Source organism: Cylas formicarius, unplaced genomic scaffold, assembly GCF_029955315.1.
Source record: "Cylas formicarius isolate icCylForm1 unplaced genomic scaffold, icCylForm1.1 PGA_scaffold_3__17_contigs__length_32017465, whole genome shotgun sequence".
Taxonomy (NCBI): Eukaryota; Metazoa; Arthropoda; class Insecta; order Coleoptera; family Brentidae; genus Cylas; species Cylas formicarius.
This window is the reverse complement of record NW_026844326.1, coordinates 20,955,038-20,971,877: the sequence shown is the minus strand read 5'-3', so window position 1 is coordinate 20,971,877 and position 16,840 is coordinate 20,955,038. Positions and strand designations below refer to the sequence as shown.

Genomic DNA, 16,840 nt, shown 5'->3' with positions numbered 1-16,840 from the left:
AGATGGTGCATTATCATGATGCAAAATCCATGAATTGTTTTCTCACAATTCCGGACATTTTCTTCGAATTGCTTCTCGCAAACGGCGCACAACTTCAAGGTACGACCTTGTGGTAAGAACTTTTGATGTACTACGCCACGATAATCAAAGAAAACAGTAAGCAAAACGTTGACGTTTGATCGAACTTAACTTGTTCTTCGACATCTTGGCGATTCTAGGTTCTTCCCTTGGGACAACTGAGCTTTGGTTTTGACGTCATAACTACATACCCATGATTCGTCACCAATTGAGCACATCAGCATGATCATTGACATCGTTTAAGAGCTGCTTCGACGGTCCTTTTGTTCAAAGTTATGCAGTTTCGGTAAAAATTTTGCTGCTCCACGTTTCATGCCCAAAACTTCGGAAAGAATTGCATGGCACGAGCCAATAGAGAAGACGACCTCTTCGGCTCTTCTCTAATAGTGATTAGACTATTTTTCAACACCATTTGTTTCACTGTTTCAACGCTTTCATCAGTTATTGATGTGTTGGGGTCGTCATCGACGTCTTCTCGGTCATCTTGGAACAGCTTGTACCACTGCCAACATTTCAAATGTTTTGCAGCACTGTATTCCATTTTTTACACAAAATTTTATGCAAATTCTTTGTTAATGTTTTTGCTTCAAAAAAAGGAAACGTGCAAACTGGTTGAAACTGTGAACATATGTTAGGGACATTAGGAAAAACGCTGTGGCATACACTTTGGAATTAAAAGAAGCAAGATTGCAATTTAATTACAATACAAATACAATTTTTGTAACAAAGTTTTTCATAGATTCCTTTTTATTTACAAATGATCATTAATTTTGAACTTGAAAAATATTGCTTATAAAAGTAAGTTCGTAGTATTAAAAGAACCACTGCTCACAAAAAAAAAACAATTTCTTAGTTTTATGTAACAATTATAAGCAATTAAAAATTGCAAAATTTAAATCGTCTTTCAAACGGGCTGTCATTGGCTGTGACCGGTTGTGACGTCAATTCGTTAAGACCACGCGCCAGGAGGACGGTAGCATAGAGATGCCATTAGAGAACGCAACGCGTTCGCTTGGTGATTTTAATTTTAATTTTAGTCTTGAACCTGTCGCTTGCTTTTGTTATCTTGTGTTTAGTATCAAAAAGAAAGTTTTGAAAATGACCGAAGGCGGATTTTTAATAATTACCTTTAGCGGATATGGTTATGCCGACATCTTACATACAAAACACCGAAAATTTTTCTTTTGCTAAGGTTTGCGGTGGTAAAGCTAAGAGCTTAAAGTTTTTTACTTATCAAATAAAATGAAAATTATTCAACCCAAAAAAAAAACGCTAAGGATTTGTTTTTCTCTGGCGTTTTACCGGTTGTACTCAAACACGATGGCACGATTTGTAATATTGTTTTTCTGTTGCTTCCATTATTATCATGTAAAACACACTAAGCACAAATACAAACTGTCGTAGATTAAATAAAAACATACTCTACTTTAATAGAATTCTCTGCCTATAACCTGAGAATAACACTATAACATGTCGCCCTATTGATCGAAGAGCAGCGGTATGACGTCATGCGCGTTATTGTCGTTTAAAAGGAATAGCCGGGAGTCATATTGGGTTTTAAGTTTTGGTATTTGGTATGCGTTATTTCTATGCATAAACAAATGTATTAAAGAGATAAAAAAATATTCAACTTCCCTATTCCTAAATATTACTGACACTTTCATTAATTATAGTCATATTGATGCATATAAAAATTCCAGCTTTTCATTTTAGGGAATTGTCAAGCAAGAAACTATTTTCTCACAGATTTTTGACCCTATTTTGATGTTGGTGTGTGTTAGGCGCAAACAAGTGTTCAACTATTTAGTGTTGCAAGTGGCAAATAAAACAAATGTCCATCGTGCCAAGAAAAAAACGTATAACAACTTTCCAGAGTGGGCCACGTCGTAGACCAGACGTCGTCGTATAAGCTCCTTTATCGGAAGATTTCGCTTGTGTTGCTCCAGCGTCTCCTCGCTGCTCTTACTGGGCCATATTTTATCCGTTTGTTTTTTCGACAGGAAAGGCAACGCGAGAGAGCGCAGATAGTTAGTTGCTGATGCGCATGACCTCTCGTGGGGTGAGCGCCCTTTTGCATCCGCAGTCTAGACGCCGGAGCAAGGGCGATAGTCGACTGCACCACCAGCTGGTCGGGCGGGCATTTTGATTTGCCAAGTCTGCTTTAAAAACATTGTATGAAAAGTACCTCCAACAAAAATCAAAAAATCATCTAAAACTAACATTGAATTAGGTTGATATAAAACTAAAGTAAAAAATCTGGGTCTATGGATGGATACTAACCTACGCGATTTACAAAACATGTCAATTGGCTCTGTCAATACTATCACGGATGTCTCAGGAAACTATTCTTGAAATAATGGGTACCAACCTTAACCCACTGTGTGGGTGCTATTTCTTTTACCCCAGAAAGGTCAGAATGTTTGCTTCAGATTTTCTTACAATATTAGAAAATATGACCAGATGAGTCACGTTATACACTAACCGAAACCTCCGAGGCCTAAGCTTTAATTTTACTTATGAAGCATTACATACTATCAGCTATTTTTTGGGGAGCCAAATAGTACTAATACAAGAAAAACAAAACAGTTGCTACTTTCATCTAATATAAGATCTTTAACATATAAAGCTCCTAAATTGACCAACAAATTATCAGTGGATTTTTTAAACGACTTTTCCTTACTTAATTACATAAAAAGATTAAAATAATTTATTTTTGATGTTGATTGATTTTTATTATAATTATTAGGACTGCTAAAATAGCTGACGCTCGTAAGTAACGTCTTAAAGTAACACTTTGCACATGCTTGATCGGTGTTTAATTTTAGATTAGGGAATAGAAAGAAGATTTTATTTACTAATTATTGTTTGTTCTTGCTATAAGTCACAATCGAAATAGCTTTAGAGCTAAAATTATAAAAGAAAATAAAAATTAATTAAAATGAAAATGTTTGGAGGCAGCGGAAGAAAGGTATGATAGCAATATTTATCAATTGAGAAATAAAAAAACTTAACATGGACATCTACAGGTTTAAACGTGCAAATACCGTAATTTCATTTATTTTCTGCATTTTTATAGCAATAATAAATGAAATGTTATTTTATTTACTTAGTTTAAATTTGAATTAGTTTTTTGTAAGTCATGCATTGAGATAAATAAGAAGTAAAAACAAAGTATGTAAAGTAAAAATATTTTTCAAAATTAGTTGGCATATGTATATGTTAAATAAAGCATTAAAGTTATCGAATAACCTATAAAAGGCATTTTAAAAAGGAACATTTTTGCCGAGCAAATATGGGGAAGTATAGGGAAAATTCGGGAGGTGGTTTCCTCTCGTTTTAATTGATTTATTTTTCATTTATTTAGCTTCATTTTTTACTAGTTTTTTGATCCCTACCTGCTTTTAAGACAGATATTTCAAAACTGAAAGTTAAAAAAATCATGGAAAACAAGACACATAGAGATAGAGAGAGAGAGGGCATTTTTTAAAACATTATGTTTATCTGTGCAATAAGGGATGTTCGAGCATATGTATATAACTTGTCAGATAAATTTCAGTGATTCACATGGTTGCTGTGTGCATATATTTATATCTGATAATGCAATTAATATGCAGTTAATTCGAGTAATTTGTCAGTCCACCATGGCGCCTTATCTTATCGCAACTCCTAGATAGCGGTTGCCCGATTTATTTACAGTGGAAGGTTTAGTTATCAAAAGTTTTGCGTTAATATTTTTTTTATTTGCCCGGCGTCTTAGGTTTTGGGTTATAATGCGATGCATCACATATTATGAATAACTATTCAAGAGATATAATTAATTATAATAATAATATTGTTTATTGGTAATATAAATACAAAGTGCCTGAAGTTCAGTCGGCGAACAAGATTTGCTCATCATCTCAGATCTATATTGGCGTCAAACAGCAGTGATGAATATGAACAAACATCATTTCTCATCATTTCTTTTTAACATATATTCGGAAGTTATCTTTACATTCAGACACTTCAGGGCGGAATCAAAATCAATGGAAATACAATAAACAGCAGATATTCTGATGATACCATTCTAATAACAGACAATTTGTAAAACCTACAAGAATCTGCGGTTCATCATAGCGAAATTTTTGGTTTGTATCTCAATGTCTCTAAAACGAAAGTAAAGTTTTCGAAGTCTTAGAAAAAAAAACAGTACATGTCACACAATTGCATCCATGAGGAACAAACAATAAAACAAGGTAAATCTATTTACTATCTGTTAGGAGTTAACATGAATTTTATTGTTTGTGCGACTCGAAAAAAGAAGTTCTTTCCAGAATCGAACAAGCGAGGAAAACTTTTTTGAGTACGAAAACATTTTAACAGAAACGGATCTCACCATTCGAATTGAAATGATTAGGTGTTAGACCCGTAGCCAAAGAAAGAAATAGAAACTTTCGAATTGCACCTTTACAAAGGAATGATTTCAATATTTAGGTTATGCGATCTGGTGAAAGATACGAATTCTTTCGGCTCATAATAGAGGGAAAATTCATGGCTAAAAGACGATGGTTTGGCCGTTCGTCTATAGAAATTTGTCGTGCTGCAGTTTCCAAAAGTACAATTGCCATTTGGATCGCTAACTTGCGTGGATAGCGGGCGTGAATCGACAGGAGAATAGAGAAATGCCTGATATTGAGTCGAAATTGACTTGCCTCAATTATATTTACCGAACGCACCCCGTAAACGTTATTTAATCACGCAGCCGTGTCGGATCCGTCGCGCGGCCGCGCTCCCTGCGGCGGAAATTCGAACTGCCGCCGCCCGCGTCGCGATTGATACGAAACCAAGATGGTGTCCGGCTGATTCGACGGGGAGTGCCGAATGAAAAACCTGTCGGAAAAGGTGATTGCGGAGGGTTCGCGTTGAACGGTGAACCGGGGGCACCGTCTCGCCCGAAAAAATATCCACACAAGTGCCGCGTAGATGATTCGTAATTAGTGTGCCATGACTCTTTTTAAAGTAGCGTTTTAATATAGCCGTCGACACACCCCGACTACACAATCTGTGATAATAATTAATTACGATGGCGGTTCGCATGGATAACGGGACCGCTCCTAGGAATAAGATTAACTACAAAGTAACGGTAGGTAGGTTTGCGTTTGTTCTTTCCCTTAAAATCGTCGGCCGGCGCTCGGTTTGTTTACATCGCCGTGTTTTCGTCCTAGACGTCAAAAAGCGTTCGATTGCGTAACCGTCGTTAGGCGAGTAGGGTGCTTTGGTCGCGTTTAAAATTTGAGGTTCGCGTAGCCGGCACGTCACTCGCCATCACGTACTTTACAGGCGCGTTTCGATTAGGATCGTGTGTTTACGCGCGAGTGCAAAGCATTTACGATTACGAAGGTCAAGACTGCGATTTTATTGCGTTGTTCCGTTTTCGTTGGGGTTTTCTCGAATTTTCCCTTTGGACCATGTTTTTTTTTTCGTGTCTGCCATATGTTTTCGGCGCGTGGGCGGGCGTCGATGTCCGATTGTTCTCGCTTCGTCCGTCGTCGGGGTCGCCGTTTTCTTCCGCCCTCTCGAACCGGAAGTAGGGTGTCGCTGTGGACGCCGACGTGTTAAGACGTGGCAGGGACCGGCGTCTTTGTGGTACAGGGCGTGCGTTTTTAACGCATGAATTTTTGTCTTTTACTCGCTCGCTGGAGATATTTTTTATACTTTTTTAATTTTCGTGCAATAGCGTTAAAACTGGGAGTAAAATGATTTATTTTTAAATTAAAACTTGGCGCACCACGGTTTATCGCACCAATAAAAAAAACATATTTCAACAATTACGGTATTGATCACAAAATTAATAAATTTGTTCAAGTTCTCTCGTTTTTATGGGTTTTCCTTCTAAAATTCTTCTTGGTACTACCGTTTAACTCAGTGATGTTAGAATAAGTGGTGAAACTAGTGTTGGGGCTGGTCAATTGACCAGCAATTGATCACTTCTTAATTGACTAGTCAAAAAATGTTTTAAATAACATCTTACTATTGTACAGTGTTATCTATCATTATATAATAATAATATGTATGTCATAATAAATTATTATGCGTTTGTGTTTAAAATTAAAAAAAATGACCGGGCAATTCCACAACCCTAGGTGAAAGACACTGATTTTGACTGGAATTTCATCAAAATCTGCCATAGAAAGAGTGGAGTTTCACCATTTTTTATTGTTTGTGATACCACGGCAAATATTGTAACGTATTGTATAAGTATCTTCTTGTTTATGTTAACTTCTATGCTTCAATTTGGTTCGCCAACAGGGAACTTGAACAAAGTTTTAATTTGAAAATTTTTTGCTTACAAAAGTAAATCTATACTATTAAATGAACCACAGTACACAAAAAAAAATCAACGCGTTGGTTTGGTGTTTTTCATTTTAATTTTAGTATTGATCCTGTCTGTTGCTTTTATCTTGTGTTTAGCATCAAAAAGAAGGATTTGAAAATGACCGACGCCTATTTTTTAAAAGGTTTTTCTAGCTTTTATAATTAAAATGGTATATCAAACAAAATGTAAATTATTCATAAAAAAAATATTTTTTTAAATTAGTGGAACCTAAATATTGATTTTAAAGTATATTGGCATTAATAACTTAAAGTGTTCTTTATTTTATATGGATCAGGAAGCCAATGGGATGGGTGCAACTTTGAAGAGTTAAAAATGTTTGCACGGTTAAGGCTAAAGTGACACCTAAACACAATGTTAATAAAAAATGGTGGTTTTTATTTTCGGGTAGACGAATAAAAAGTTTATCTGGCGTTTTACAGGTTGTACTCAAACACGATGACACGATTTGTAATATTGTTTTTGTGCTGCTTTCATTATTATCATGTAAAGCACACTAAGCACAAATACAAACTGGCGTAGATTAATTATAAACACACTTTACACGAGCCAAAAATAAATGTAAATAATATGATACTCGGCCTATAATCTGAGAATAACACTATAACATGTCGCCGTATCGATCAAAAATCAGCGGTATGACGTCACGATCATTCCTGCGGTGGAGCTATTCCTTGGGTGCCACTATTTGAATTATTTATTGACACTTTTGTTTTGAATTTTGATATTTGATATGCGTTATTTCTATACATGAACAAATGAGTTAAAAAAGTAAAAAAAAAGTTCCCTGTTACTACTGATCAACAAGTACCACCCTGCATAACCATTATAGGGTGATTCCCGGTGTATGGCATGTTAGTATTATGTTACATCTTTCAAATATATTATAATTAAACCATATTCGAGACTGGTATGCTTTTCTTTTAACCAACAGTCGGACGGATCGAAACACACGAACTATACCAAATGAACTATTTTTTAAAGCAATATCAACGTAAAGCGTATATATATCACCATTAAAGTGGTAAAGTGCCAGCTGGATAGTATATAAACTATTCAAATGTCTGGTTATCTTGAACAAAAATCATATTTCTACGGAGATAACTGCGAATATTGGTTGGTTTGTTTAGTATCTAGCTAGTTTAAAAAACTAACTAAACAAATAATTTGATAAATTGAGAATTTACATTCCTAGTAGTACATAATAACTCATAATATAATAATAATAATCAATATAAACCGTACATCGCAAACACGAGAGTCATATCAAGACAACGCTGCCAATTTGTACCTCCCAATTAATTACCGTAATAATTTTTTCGATAGAGGTCTCATTCAATTTTTGAATCGCAAAAAGTATTTTTTATCACGCTAGATTACTCGTCAAACGTCGAATCAATCGACCGCTCCCCCAACTCAAATTGAAAAAAAAAAACACAAAACCGCATGGAAACCAAACACGTCTTCAGGCTCAATCAAAGCGTAAACATTCCGTTTAATTATCCCAATCCGACAACGGGCCGTGACGATTCGCGTGCTGCGAAACGCATTTCCTATAGATGACGTTTTTGATTACATTAGTCGATTAAATCGAAAAAATAATTTGTTAGTGGGGCGTGGGCAAATTTTTGATATCAACACCGAAAGTTATTAAATCGAAAATTTGTATTGCCAATTAATCTCTAATAGAAGGAAAGGTACTAGTATGTGGGCACAAGCAGAGATAAATAAAAAAAATAAATCGAGAAAAATCTCCAAGAATTGCTCATGTGCCCACTTGCTGCACATCAGGCATTGAACCCTCAATTCCCCCTTTGTATCAAGCTTGAAATGACCATCGTAGAACATATAGGCGGCATCATCATTATTTGGGACCTCAGCAATTTCTTCCATGTCATTGTCTTTATCGGCGCTGGAAGAAATTCTTCATCTTCGTCCTTCATCAGTTCATCAATTATCACGGGTTCAAATATGGGCCCTGGCTCACATTCAGATCTAGAAGTATCCCATAATCCAAACAAAATAAACGTCTAACGTGTAACATAAGTTAAACTTTTTCACAATGATAACCGTACAAATGTAGTCAATAAACTGTATTTTTTTTCAATTTTCACAAGCTGTTTAAAACTGCTGTCTCATATTAACAGCAGGGCCAATATTATGACCCTCTCTCTCTGATAAAATATTTTTTTCTAATCCCTTTTGTAAAATGCCCATTTACGCATCGCTCGGGAAGCGTCACTTTACCACGTCATTTTCGTTTTCCACGTATCGGACATTTTCGGGATTTTACCGCACGGATTTGGGAGTAATCGGATATTTTGGGAGATTTTACCGCACTGCTTGCATTTTGGACATTTAATTGTGACGGTCCTGTCAGTGAATGTATTCGTGTTGATTTGCAAGAAAATTATTTATTATTATTTATGTTAATGTGAGGTTTTATCAAGAATTAAGACTATAAAATGTAGCCGCAAAAACTTGACTATTGATTTCATGTGATATTTTATTATGATGTGATACTATAATTGTGACATCTATTTTTTATGTCTAACATACAGAGCGTCGTCAATAATGGCCTACAAAGCAATCCTAGACTAAATTCGTAAAAATACTAATATTACGGCTTAGTAGAGAGAAGTTTAATTTTCGATATTGTTATTTCTTTATAGCTTTATAGGGGTTTTTGGATATGACGAATACAATTACACTCTATTTTTTCACACGATACTTGTTGGCTTTTGTTGGTAGTTTTTTTTTTTTGGAAAATTATGCTGAAGTACAAGAGAAACATTTTTTTTGGCACAATTTGTTTGTTTTTGACATTTCTGAACAGCATTTAACTATTCCTTGAATCGTGCAATCTTGTTTCCATTTGGTCCATGTTTTATCGCTTATAGATCTCGAAATATGTAAATATAATAATTATCGGCAAATATTACTCATTCGATCTTGAAATCGTTTTTCGAAATCGGACCGTATACCTCGCGTGTGTGAATTCGTACGATTATGTATTCCTTAACGATACTGACGGATATCCGTCTGTCATTGACCCGATCCGACCCCGTACTTCCTTGGAGTTGATTAAGCTTAATAACGTCACACCGATGGTCGGGCTGAAAGCGGAATGATGGCTTATGTTATCCATAACTACTACCGAATCAGCTAAAATCGTCTTCAAAACATCCAAATTCATGTCCTGCTGGTAATCTCCCGTATGGCGGTTTAAAAATTCATCTTCGCTTCCAATATGGATTATTATTAGTTTAACTTCCCTTTTCCTTAAGGAATCTTAATACACGCCTTCCATGAAAGCTTGGCGAGCACCGGTTATATTTTGGTCTTGTCACTTTTTTGGCATTATATAATTTTCACTAATACACGTCTAATCACAATAAAATATTTTCTTTTGGTTTTTTCGGTACTGACTTCTTAACCTAGATTTTACGGAACAGGACTTAAAATTGCCTCTTCTTCACCGAAGGAGCACCATTATTTCTTTTCTGGCGAAATGATCCTATTTCCAGCTAATAGGTTTGCACAAGCAGTAAGTAACACGCAAGCAAACTAACCAAAATTTAATGACATGTAAAGTTGACATCTTTTAAGTATTTATAAAAAATGAGAAAAAGTACCTTGAACTTTTTAATTGCAAATAAGTGAAAAATCTCCAGCGTTAGTCCTAAACGATAGTGGCTTTTCTATAAAAAATTGAACATTGTTTCAGATTTTCATCATGTTTCAACCATAACTCGACAGATAAAAAAAATGCGATTCGATTTATCTAAATAATATCTCTAAAGTCCAAATAAAAACACTTAAACTGGCATTAAAATTTAAATTTTGAACGCCCTGTGTCTCCGAAACCAACGAAATTTGTATGAGGCATGTTGAACTCAATCATAATATTTTGGTGTCTTAGTATCTCCATTCTTTGCGAATCATCCTGTACAGATGATGACTGGAGATCCGTAAATTTGTAAATTACCAAGAAAGCTTTTAAGTTGGCATCGTTTGTAATTATGAATCGTGTTTTTTGATTTTGTGTTAAGTGAAACAGAATGAAAATTGTTTATATTTATCGAGGATTACAAAGTTTAACTAGTCTAACTTGAAATCATTTCGCTTCATATGTTTATAAAACCTTAGATAATAATGCAAATGTCGACCAACAATTTTTGTATAAAAATAAGTAAGAACTAAAAGTTCAGATTTTCACGAAATTTATGTGTGTCTTTATCAAATCAATCAATCAAATTTGTATATACCTAATTAAATAACCTTAGCTTCCCACACGTCGCACAATTTCTGATCGAAACTGTTTTTTAAATATATTAAAAACGTTTTAAATTAAAAACAGATAATACAATTTAATATTTTGTTATGTATAAGTAAATATCAGCGTTACAAAGGGTTAGTCAAAAATTTCACAAGAGCCAAATATATATATTTTAAATGAAAAAGGGACTTTTTTATTTAATTTTTTAATTGTCTGCATCTCAAGAACTAAACAAAAACATATTGTTTTCATTTAGAATAGAAAGACAAAAATAGTCTAGACTTGGCAACATCGCCCATTTTAAATTTGAATAGGTTCACGCAATAGTTGTTGAGATATAGCTGCTACGTTACTTTTTCTTTATTCATTTTATATAGTTTGTAAATTTTATATAGTTTATAAATATTTATAAACAATTTATAACATGAATAATAAAAACTATAAAGTAATGTAAACTAAGAACAACAAATTAATTAGTCAGAGTCTGAGGCAGAGGCGTCTGATTCTGAATTTATTCGGTAGTAAATTGTGAAATTTTGTAGAAAGTTTCTGAAATTTTTGATGCGCTTCTGGAAAATGTGAAAAAGAGAAAAAATATTTTAAATGTTTTTTCTTTAACAGTATCAGTTTCACCATAAAAAAAGCAAATGTTCACTGAGTAATAAGTATGTAGAGATGTAGTTGAATTCAGGAAAATGGATAACTAAACTTTTCTATTAAAGTCTTACTTTATGTTTGCTACATTATTTGTAATCCATCCAGGGTGCTCCTCCATATTAAATCGTGAGCCAGCTTGTACGTAAAAGAGACATCGTATCGAATATAAATGATGTAATTACACATAAAAATCAGAATTGATGTTAGATTGCGTATCTTCAATGTAACATAACAACCAAACAATCCAGAAAACAAATACTTAATAAAGCAGAGCTTAAAATATTGGTACAACTTGTTATTTATGAGTACTTTGTGACACTTGATTTTTTGATTTTCGGTCAGTTTTGTAATATTATTCAAATTTCAAAAAAAAAAACAATAATTAGTCTAATTGCAACGCAAAATTCGTATCTCCGGGTGTATCATTTCTTTACCGTCGAGAAAATACGTAATTAAGTGGCGAGGCGAAACGCATTGTTGAATGAGTTTTGTTTTAAGGCGAACGGCCACGAACGGAGTTGACTATTTAACGGTATACCCGCAAGCGGTCGCTGAAAACGCGTCTCTTATTCTCAACATGTTCAAGCCGCTATGGTTAAAAATACGGGTACGTAACTTACTTGCGATTAATGTGCAGAAAATATTATTTGACTAATTCAATTAAGTTATAACGGATAAACGAAAAGAAAAATTTCGACAAAATCAGTTTCATAGTCATCATCAGAACGTGATTTTTTTTGTATAATCCACGAGGTGTGTTCAAAAGTAAGGCGACTTTTGTAATTGGGCGGACTACGTACATTCGATCTTCGATATTTTTTTTTGTTATGTTGGTACACATAACTTATGTTCACAATTTCAGCCAGTTTGCACGTTCACTTTTTTTTGCGAGACAGAAGCATTAGACGTGTTTTGTGTGCTCGGCGATTCTGCTTTCAAAAAAATAGAAGGAAAAATGGAATACAGTGTTGCAAATCACTTGATATGTTGACAACGACATGTGGTGAATCTATTTTGAGCGACGGTGTACCAGCTATTTCAAGATGGCCGAGATGACGCCGATGACGAATCTCGTTTTGGACGCCCCATCACTATGAAAGCATCGAAGAAGTGAAACAAATGGTGTTGAAAAATCTTCGAATCACTATTAGAGAAGTGGCTGAAGACGTTGGCATCTCTATTGGTTCGTGCTCTGCAAGTTTTGGGCATGAAACGTGTAACAGCAAAATTTGTTCCGAAACTGGTTAATTTTGAACGAAAGAACTGTTAAACGACACCAATGATGATCCTGATATGCTTGAAAAGATCAAAGAATCGTAGGTATATGGTTATAACGTCGAAACCAAAGCTCAGTCGCCGCACGTCAAGCTCGATCAAATATCAAGGTTTTGTTTACTGTTTGCTTTAATTATCGTGGCGTAGTACATCAAGAGTTCTTACCACAAGATCGTACTGTCAATAAAGAGTATTACTTTGAAGTTATGCGCCGTTTACGAGAAGCAGTACGAAGCAAACTTCCGGAATAGTGGGACGGATTTTGCATCACGATAATGCACCTGCTCGCTCATTGTTGCTTGTCTCTAACCTTTTTTCCAAAAAACAAAATCAGCATCACCGGATATTGCCCCCTGTAACTTTCTCCTGTTCCTAACCAAAACTCAAGAAACCCATGAAAGGGATGACGTTTGGAATTATTAAGGAGAGAAAGAAAAAATCGCTGGACTAACTCAAGGCTAAACCAGAAAGTGCTGGTCACAAGTGTTTCAAGGATTTGGAAAATTGGATTAGCACAAGTGGATTATATCTGTGGGGATTCCTTTGAAGGCCACAACATTAATTTTGATGAATAAAAATACTTTTTGATAAACCTTAAAGGTCATCTTACTTTTTGAACACACCTCGTATTCGAGTTTGTGCACAAAAATCTGGCTCACTCTGTATTGTATTATTGAAATGAAAACCTTAAAACATCTATTTTTCTCATCTATGTGCATTTTATTAATGTAAATTTGCTCTGGCAGGGATTATTAAACAGGGCGGACAACAATAAGGGTTGTATCGTAAAGTTCAGATAAATTGCAATGATAGTTTTTAAAAATTCCGTATTTCAGTTTGTAAGACCTACACACCCTTAATCGGTTCTAAAATAATTCTTAAGTCGTGTAAGTAAAAACTAATATAGAAGTAAAAATAATATGAAAATTTCATTCTTCATTTGTAAATTTTAGTCATTATGTTCCGAGCGGTTGTTATGATTTGCTACAAACTTTAGTCATTTCAACTATCTTTGCAACTCCGAATGTTGAATTTGGTGTTTGAATACATTGGGAATATTAATTTTGCTGATTTTTGAAAATCACATTTTTACTAATCGAAGTTTTCCAATATCTCCCGGAAAAAAAATTATCATTCTATTTATAAGTTAATTATAGGTCTGCTTGCCACTCTCGGATCGCTTTACAATGCTCATGCGTACAATACTACGTCTATGGAATACAACTAGGACCATTTGTTTTACAGTTCAATAATGATATATAACTCTCTCGGATTAAAAAACAAACCATACAAGAGTTTTTTTTTAATTTGACTTTTTGAATTGTGTTCTAAGTTTTTCTAAAACTTAAACCTTATGGCGAGCTATAATTTGTAAAAAAAAAGTGTCATATAGTACGTACTAATTTTCAAATTTGTGGAAATAGTTTTTATATCTTAAAAACCGGCATAAACATGACAAACAGTATTACGTCATTTATTGTATGGTTATTATTTATAAAATAAGTCTAACACAATTTTTGCACGTCTTAGAATACATTCAAAATTCAAAAAATTCATATGTATATATATATATATATATATATATATATATATATATATATATATATATATATATATAATTTTAATCAACCAGGAATATATAATTTTTTTTTAAATTCAAATTGTCTTGCTGTAATGTTTAATTAACGTCTCTCTTTAGGTATCAAACACTACATAAATCTTGATATACTTAAAAGTATACATTGAAAATATTAAATTGAAATTAAAAAATTTATTAAATACTTAATAATCAAAAATAACAGCGGTCGTTTGCCTATTCAGCGGCGGTAACTAAGCAAAAGAAGACGGCACGAAGAAAATGGCAAAAAGGTAATGTGGAGGGGCAATCATAGTCAATCGATCTTTTCGCATCAGTCATCCTTGCGAGCTGCAGAATGTGACCTTAGGCGTAGTTTCTACACCGACCGGGTATACATCCGGGTCCGAGGCTTAGATTTCGCAACGACTATGGAGATGGTGCCCAGTGGCGCGTTAACATCGCTTTGATCCCTGCAAAATGCAGTATGCGATCTAAGTTTTCGGAAAGCTGTAGATTCCGGGATTAAGGATCAAAGACGGCTACTAAAATTTAATTTTATTAATATTCCGCATCAAATCAACTAAATTGTATTTTAGACTGATTGTATGAGTGTCAAGATGGTGCATTCTACCCATTATTAATCAAATCATTTATTTTTAAAATTTGCGAAATGATAACTGTGATTCATGAGACTCAGTATAAGAAATTAAAAAAAAAAAAAAACAAATAAAACTTTAAACAATTTCTCTGCGTAATTTTTCATTAGTTGAAAAACTGGACAGCACCAAAATTATAAGAGAGGGCATAAGGGAATGTATAAATACTCGCTCCACAATGACGGGGGTTGACAATTTAACTCGCAAATACTTTATAAAGTTTGCAGAGCCTAAATCCACTTTATTAGCAGATTCGAGAAATATACCATTTTATTCAGGTTGGTGCTACTTGACACTCGTCTTTTTTCTATGAAGCATCGTCAGAACCCCGTGATCCTGGTATATAACTAACAAAATAAAGAAATTTCTTCGTCGTGGTATGAAGAATATCCCTGAAGAAAGTGCCCTACGCCACTGAGTAATAGTGAACGATTCTTCGTGCCTCCGGTTGCAGTGAATTGGATTTCTTCTTTGGCGTCCGTTGGAAGGAGAATCCGTATCGTTCCGTTCTAAGTAGGTTAAGCGGAATATGCATTGTACGGACGGCGAAAGAAAAGGATTCGCTTTATTGGACGTTTTAGAAAGGAAAAAGTATCCGTTAGGAGTGTCGCTGACCTTGAGATTGGCAATACTTGTGCCCGATGATAGCGTAGTATTTTGCTCGTTTTAGGGATGGTGCTGTTATTATACCATGCAGTAGTCCATTCTCGGTCTGTGTTATCTTGATTTTGTAAAGGGTTTCGTAAACTAAAACCCCAAATACTTTTACCGTCTGTGTTCTGGAGCTGAATCTACATAAAAAGCCCGAATACAAAAAGTATCTCTCTCTTGATGTGGAAAATGTTTGTTTTTGTCAACCCGGACAACCTATTTTCCTTTCAAGAACTTTTGTCATATTCCATAGAATAATTATACAAAACCAATGTTACCTCGTATAGGTTAGTTAAGTAGTAAATGTAACGTTTGTCTCAAAGTAGGCCAAAAGTAATTTCATTGATAATCCGAAAAGGAAGCTAGAAGAAGATAAAACCAATATAATTATTAGCTTGCATGGAGTTAGGCTCCAGCTTGGACCATCATGAACACCATCATATAGAATTTTTTGAAAACTGGTTTCAAGATAACTGCTGTCAAAAGTCAAGACGATATACTTTGAAGCGTGGCATAACTTTATGTGCTACTTTGTCGGACCAGTGACGAATTATTAATTTTTAATGGTTCTCTCTTTTTTGTTTCAGGTGAGTTAGCGTTCCTTGCAGCTAAAAAGGAGATTTGCAGAACTCTCGATGTGCTCTACTTTCGATATTCCTTCAGTTTTAGGCGTCGGTCAATTCGTAAGTTGCTTATTTTTCCCATAGGAAAATAATTAGAGCAAAATCTCGAAAGGTCCTCTTTCTGCTGCTGGACAATTATGAGTCCTCCGTCTAACGTTTAGCACCATAATGGGGCTCGGTTACGATTTTTGTTACGAATAATATTTGGTGGCGAACAGTTCGCACTAATTCGTGTTACCGAATTCGGGCAAGGTAGCCCCGATAACTACTTAGGTAACTTTTACCATTTGATTCTTGGGCCTGGTTAATTTTTTGCATAATCCAAAATGTTTTAATTGACAACCATGTCCTCAAAATAGTCGCAGCTGAAGTATTGGATAAAGATATTGATAAATCATATTACTTATTGAATAAATTAAAAAATCATCAATAATTTTAGATGTGAGAACAAGTGGGCCCACGTTTTTATTAACCTTTCATGATTTGTGATAATCGCGGTATACAATTTTCCGAGTAAAAGGTACCTAAATACAATTTTACTATGACCGCAATTATGTGTTTAGAATAATTGGGAACCTCTAAACAAACACATTTATTCTAGGTTTGACTCTTTGATTAACTAAAATGCAACTGAATCTTTTAAGTTGAGTCACTGTAATTATTATCAAA

The 16,840-nt window shown here is 34.4% G+C and overlaps 1 protein-coding gene across 4 annotated transcripts in view; it reads left to right on the top strand.

The window, feature by feature from the left end:
• The window catches only part of LOC132699161 (protein alan shepard), a 90,868-nt gene that overhangs the window by 13,911 nt on the left and 60,117 nt on the right, over positions 1 to 16,840 (top strand). For 3 of the 4 annotated variants that reach the window (XM_060665710.1, XM_060665709.1, XM_060665714.1), the window contains exon 1: positions 4,886 to 5,200. The exons of the other annotated variant lie outside the window; for it this stretch is intronic. In XM_060665710.1, coding sequence (XP_060521693.1) covers positions 5,141 to 5,200 — 60 coding nt within the window. In that variant the 5' untranslated portion in view covers positions 4,886 to 5,140. Of the gene's footprint in view, positions 1 to 4,885; positions 5,201 to 16,840 lie in introns of those variants that run through there. 4 annotated transcript variants of the gene reach the window in all.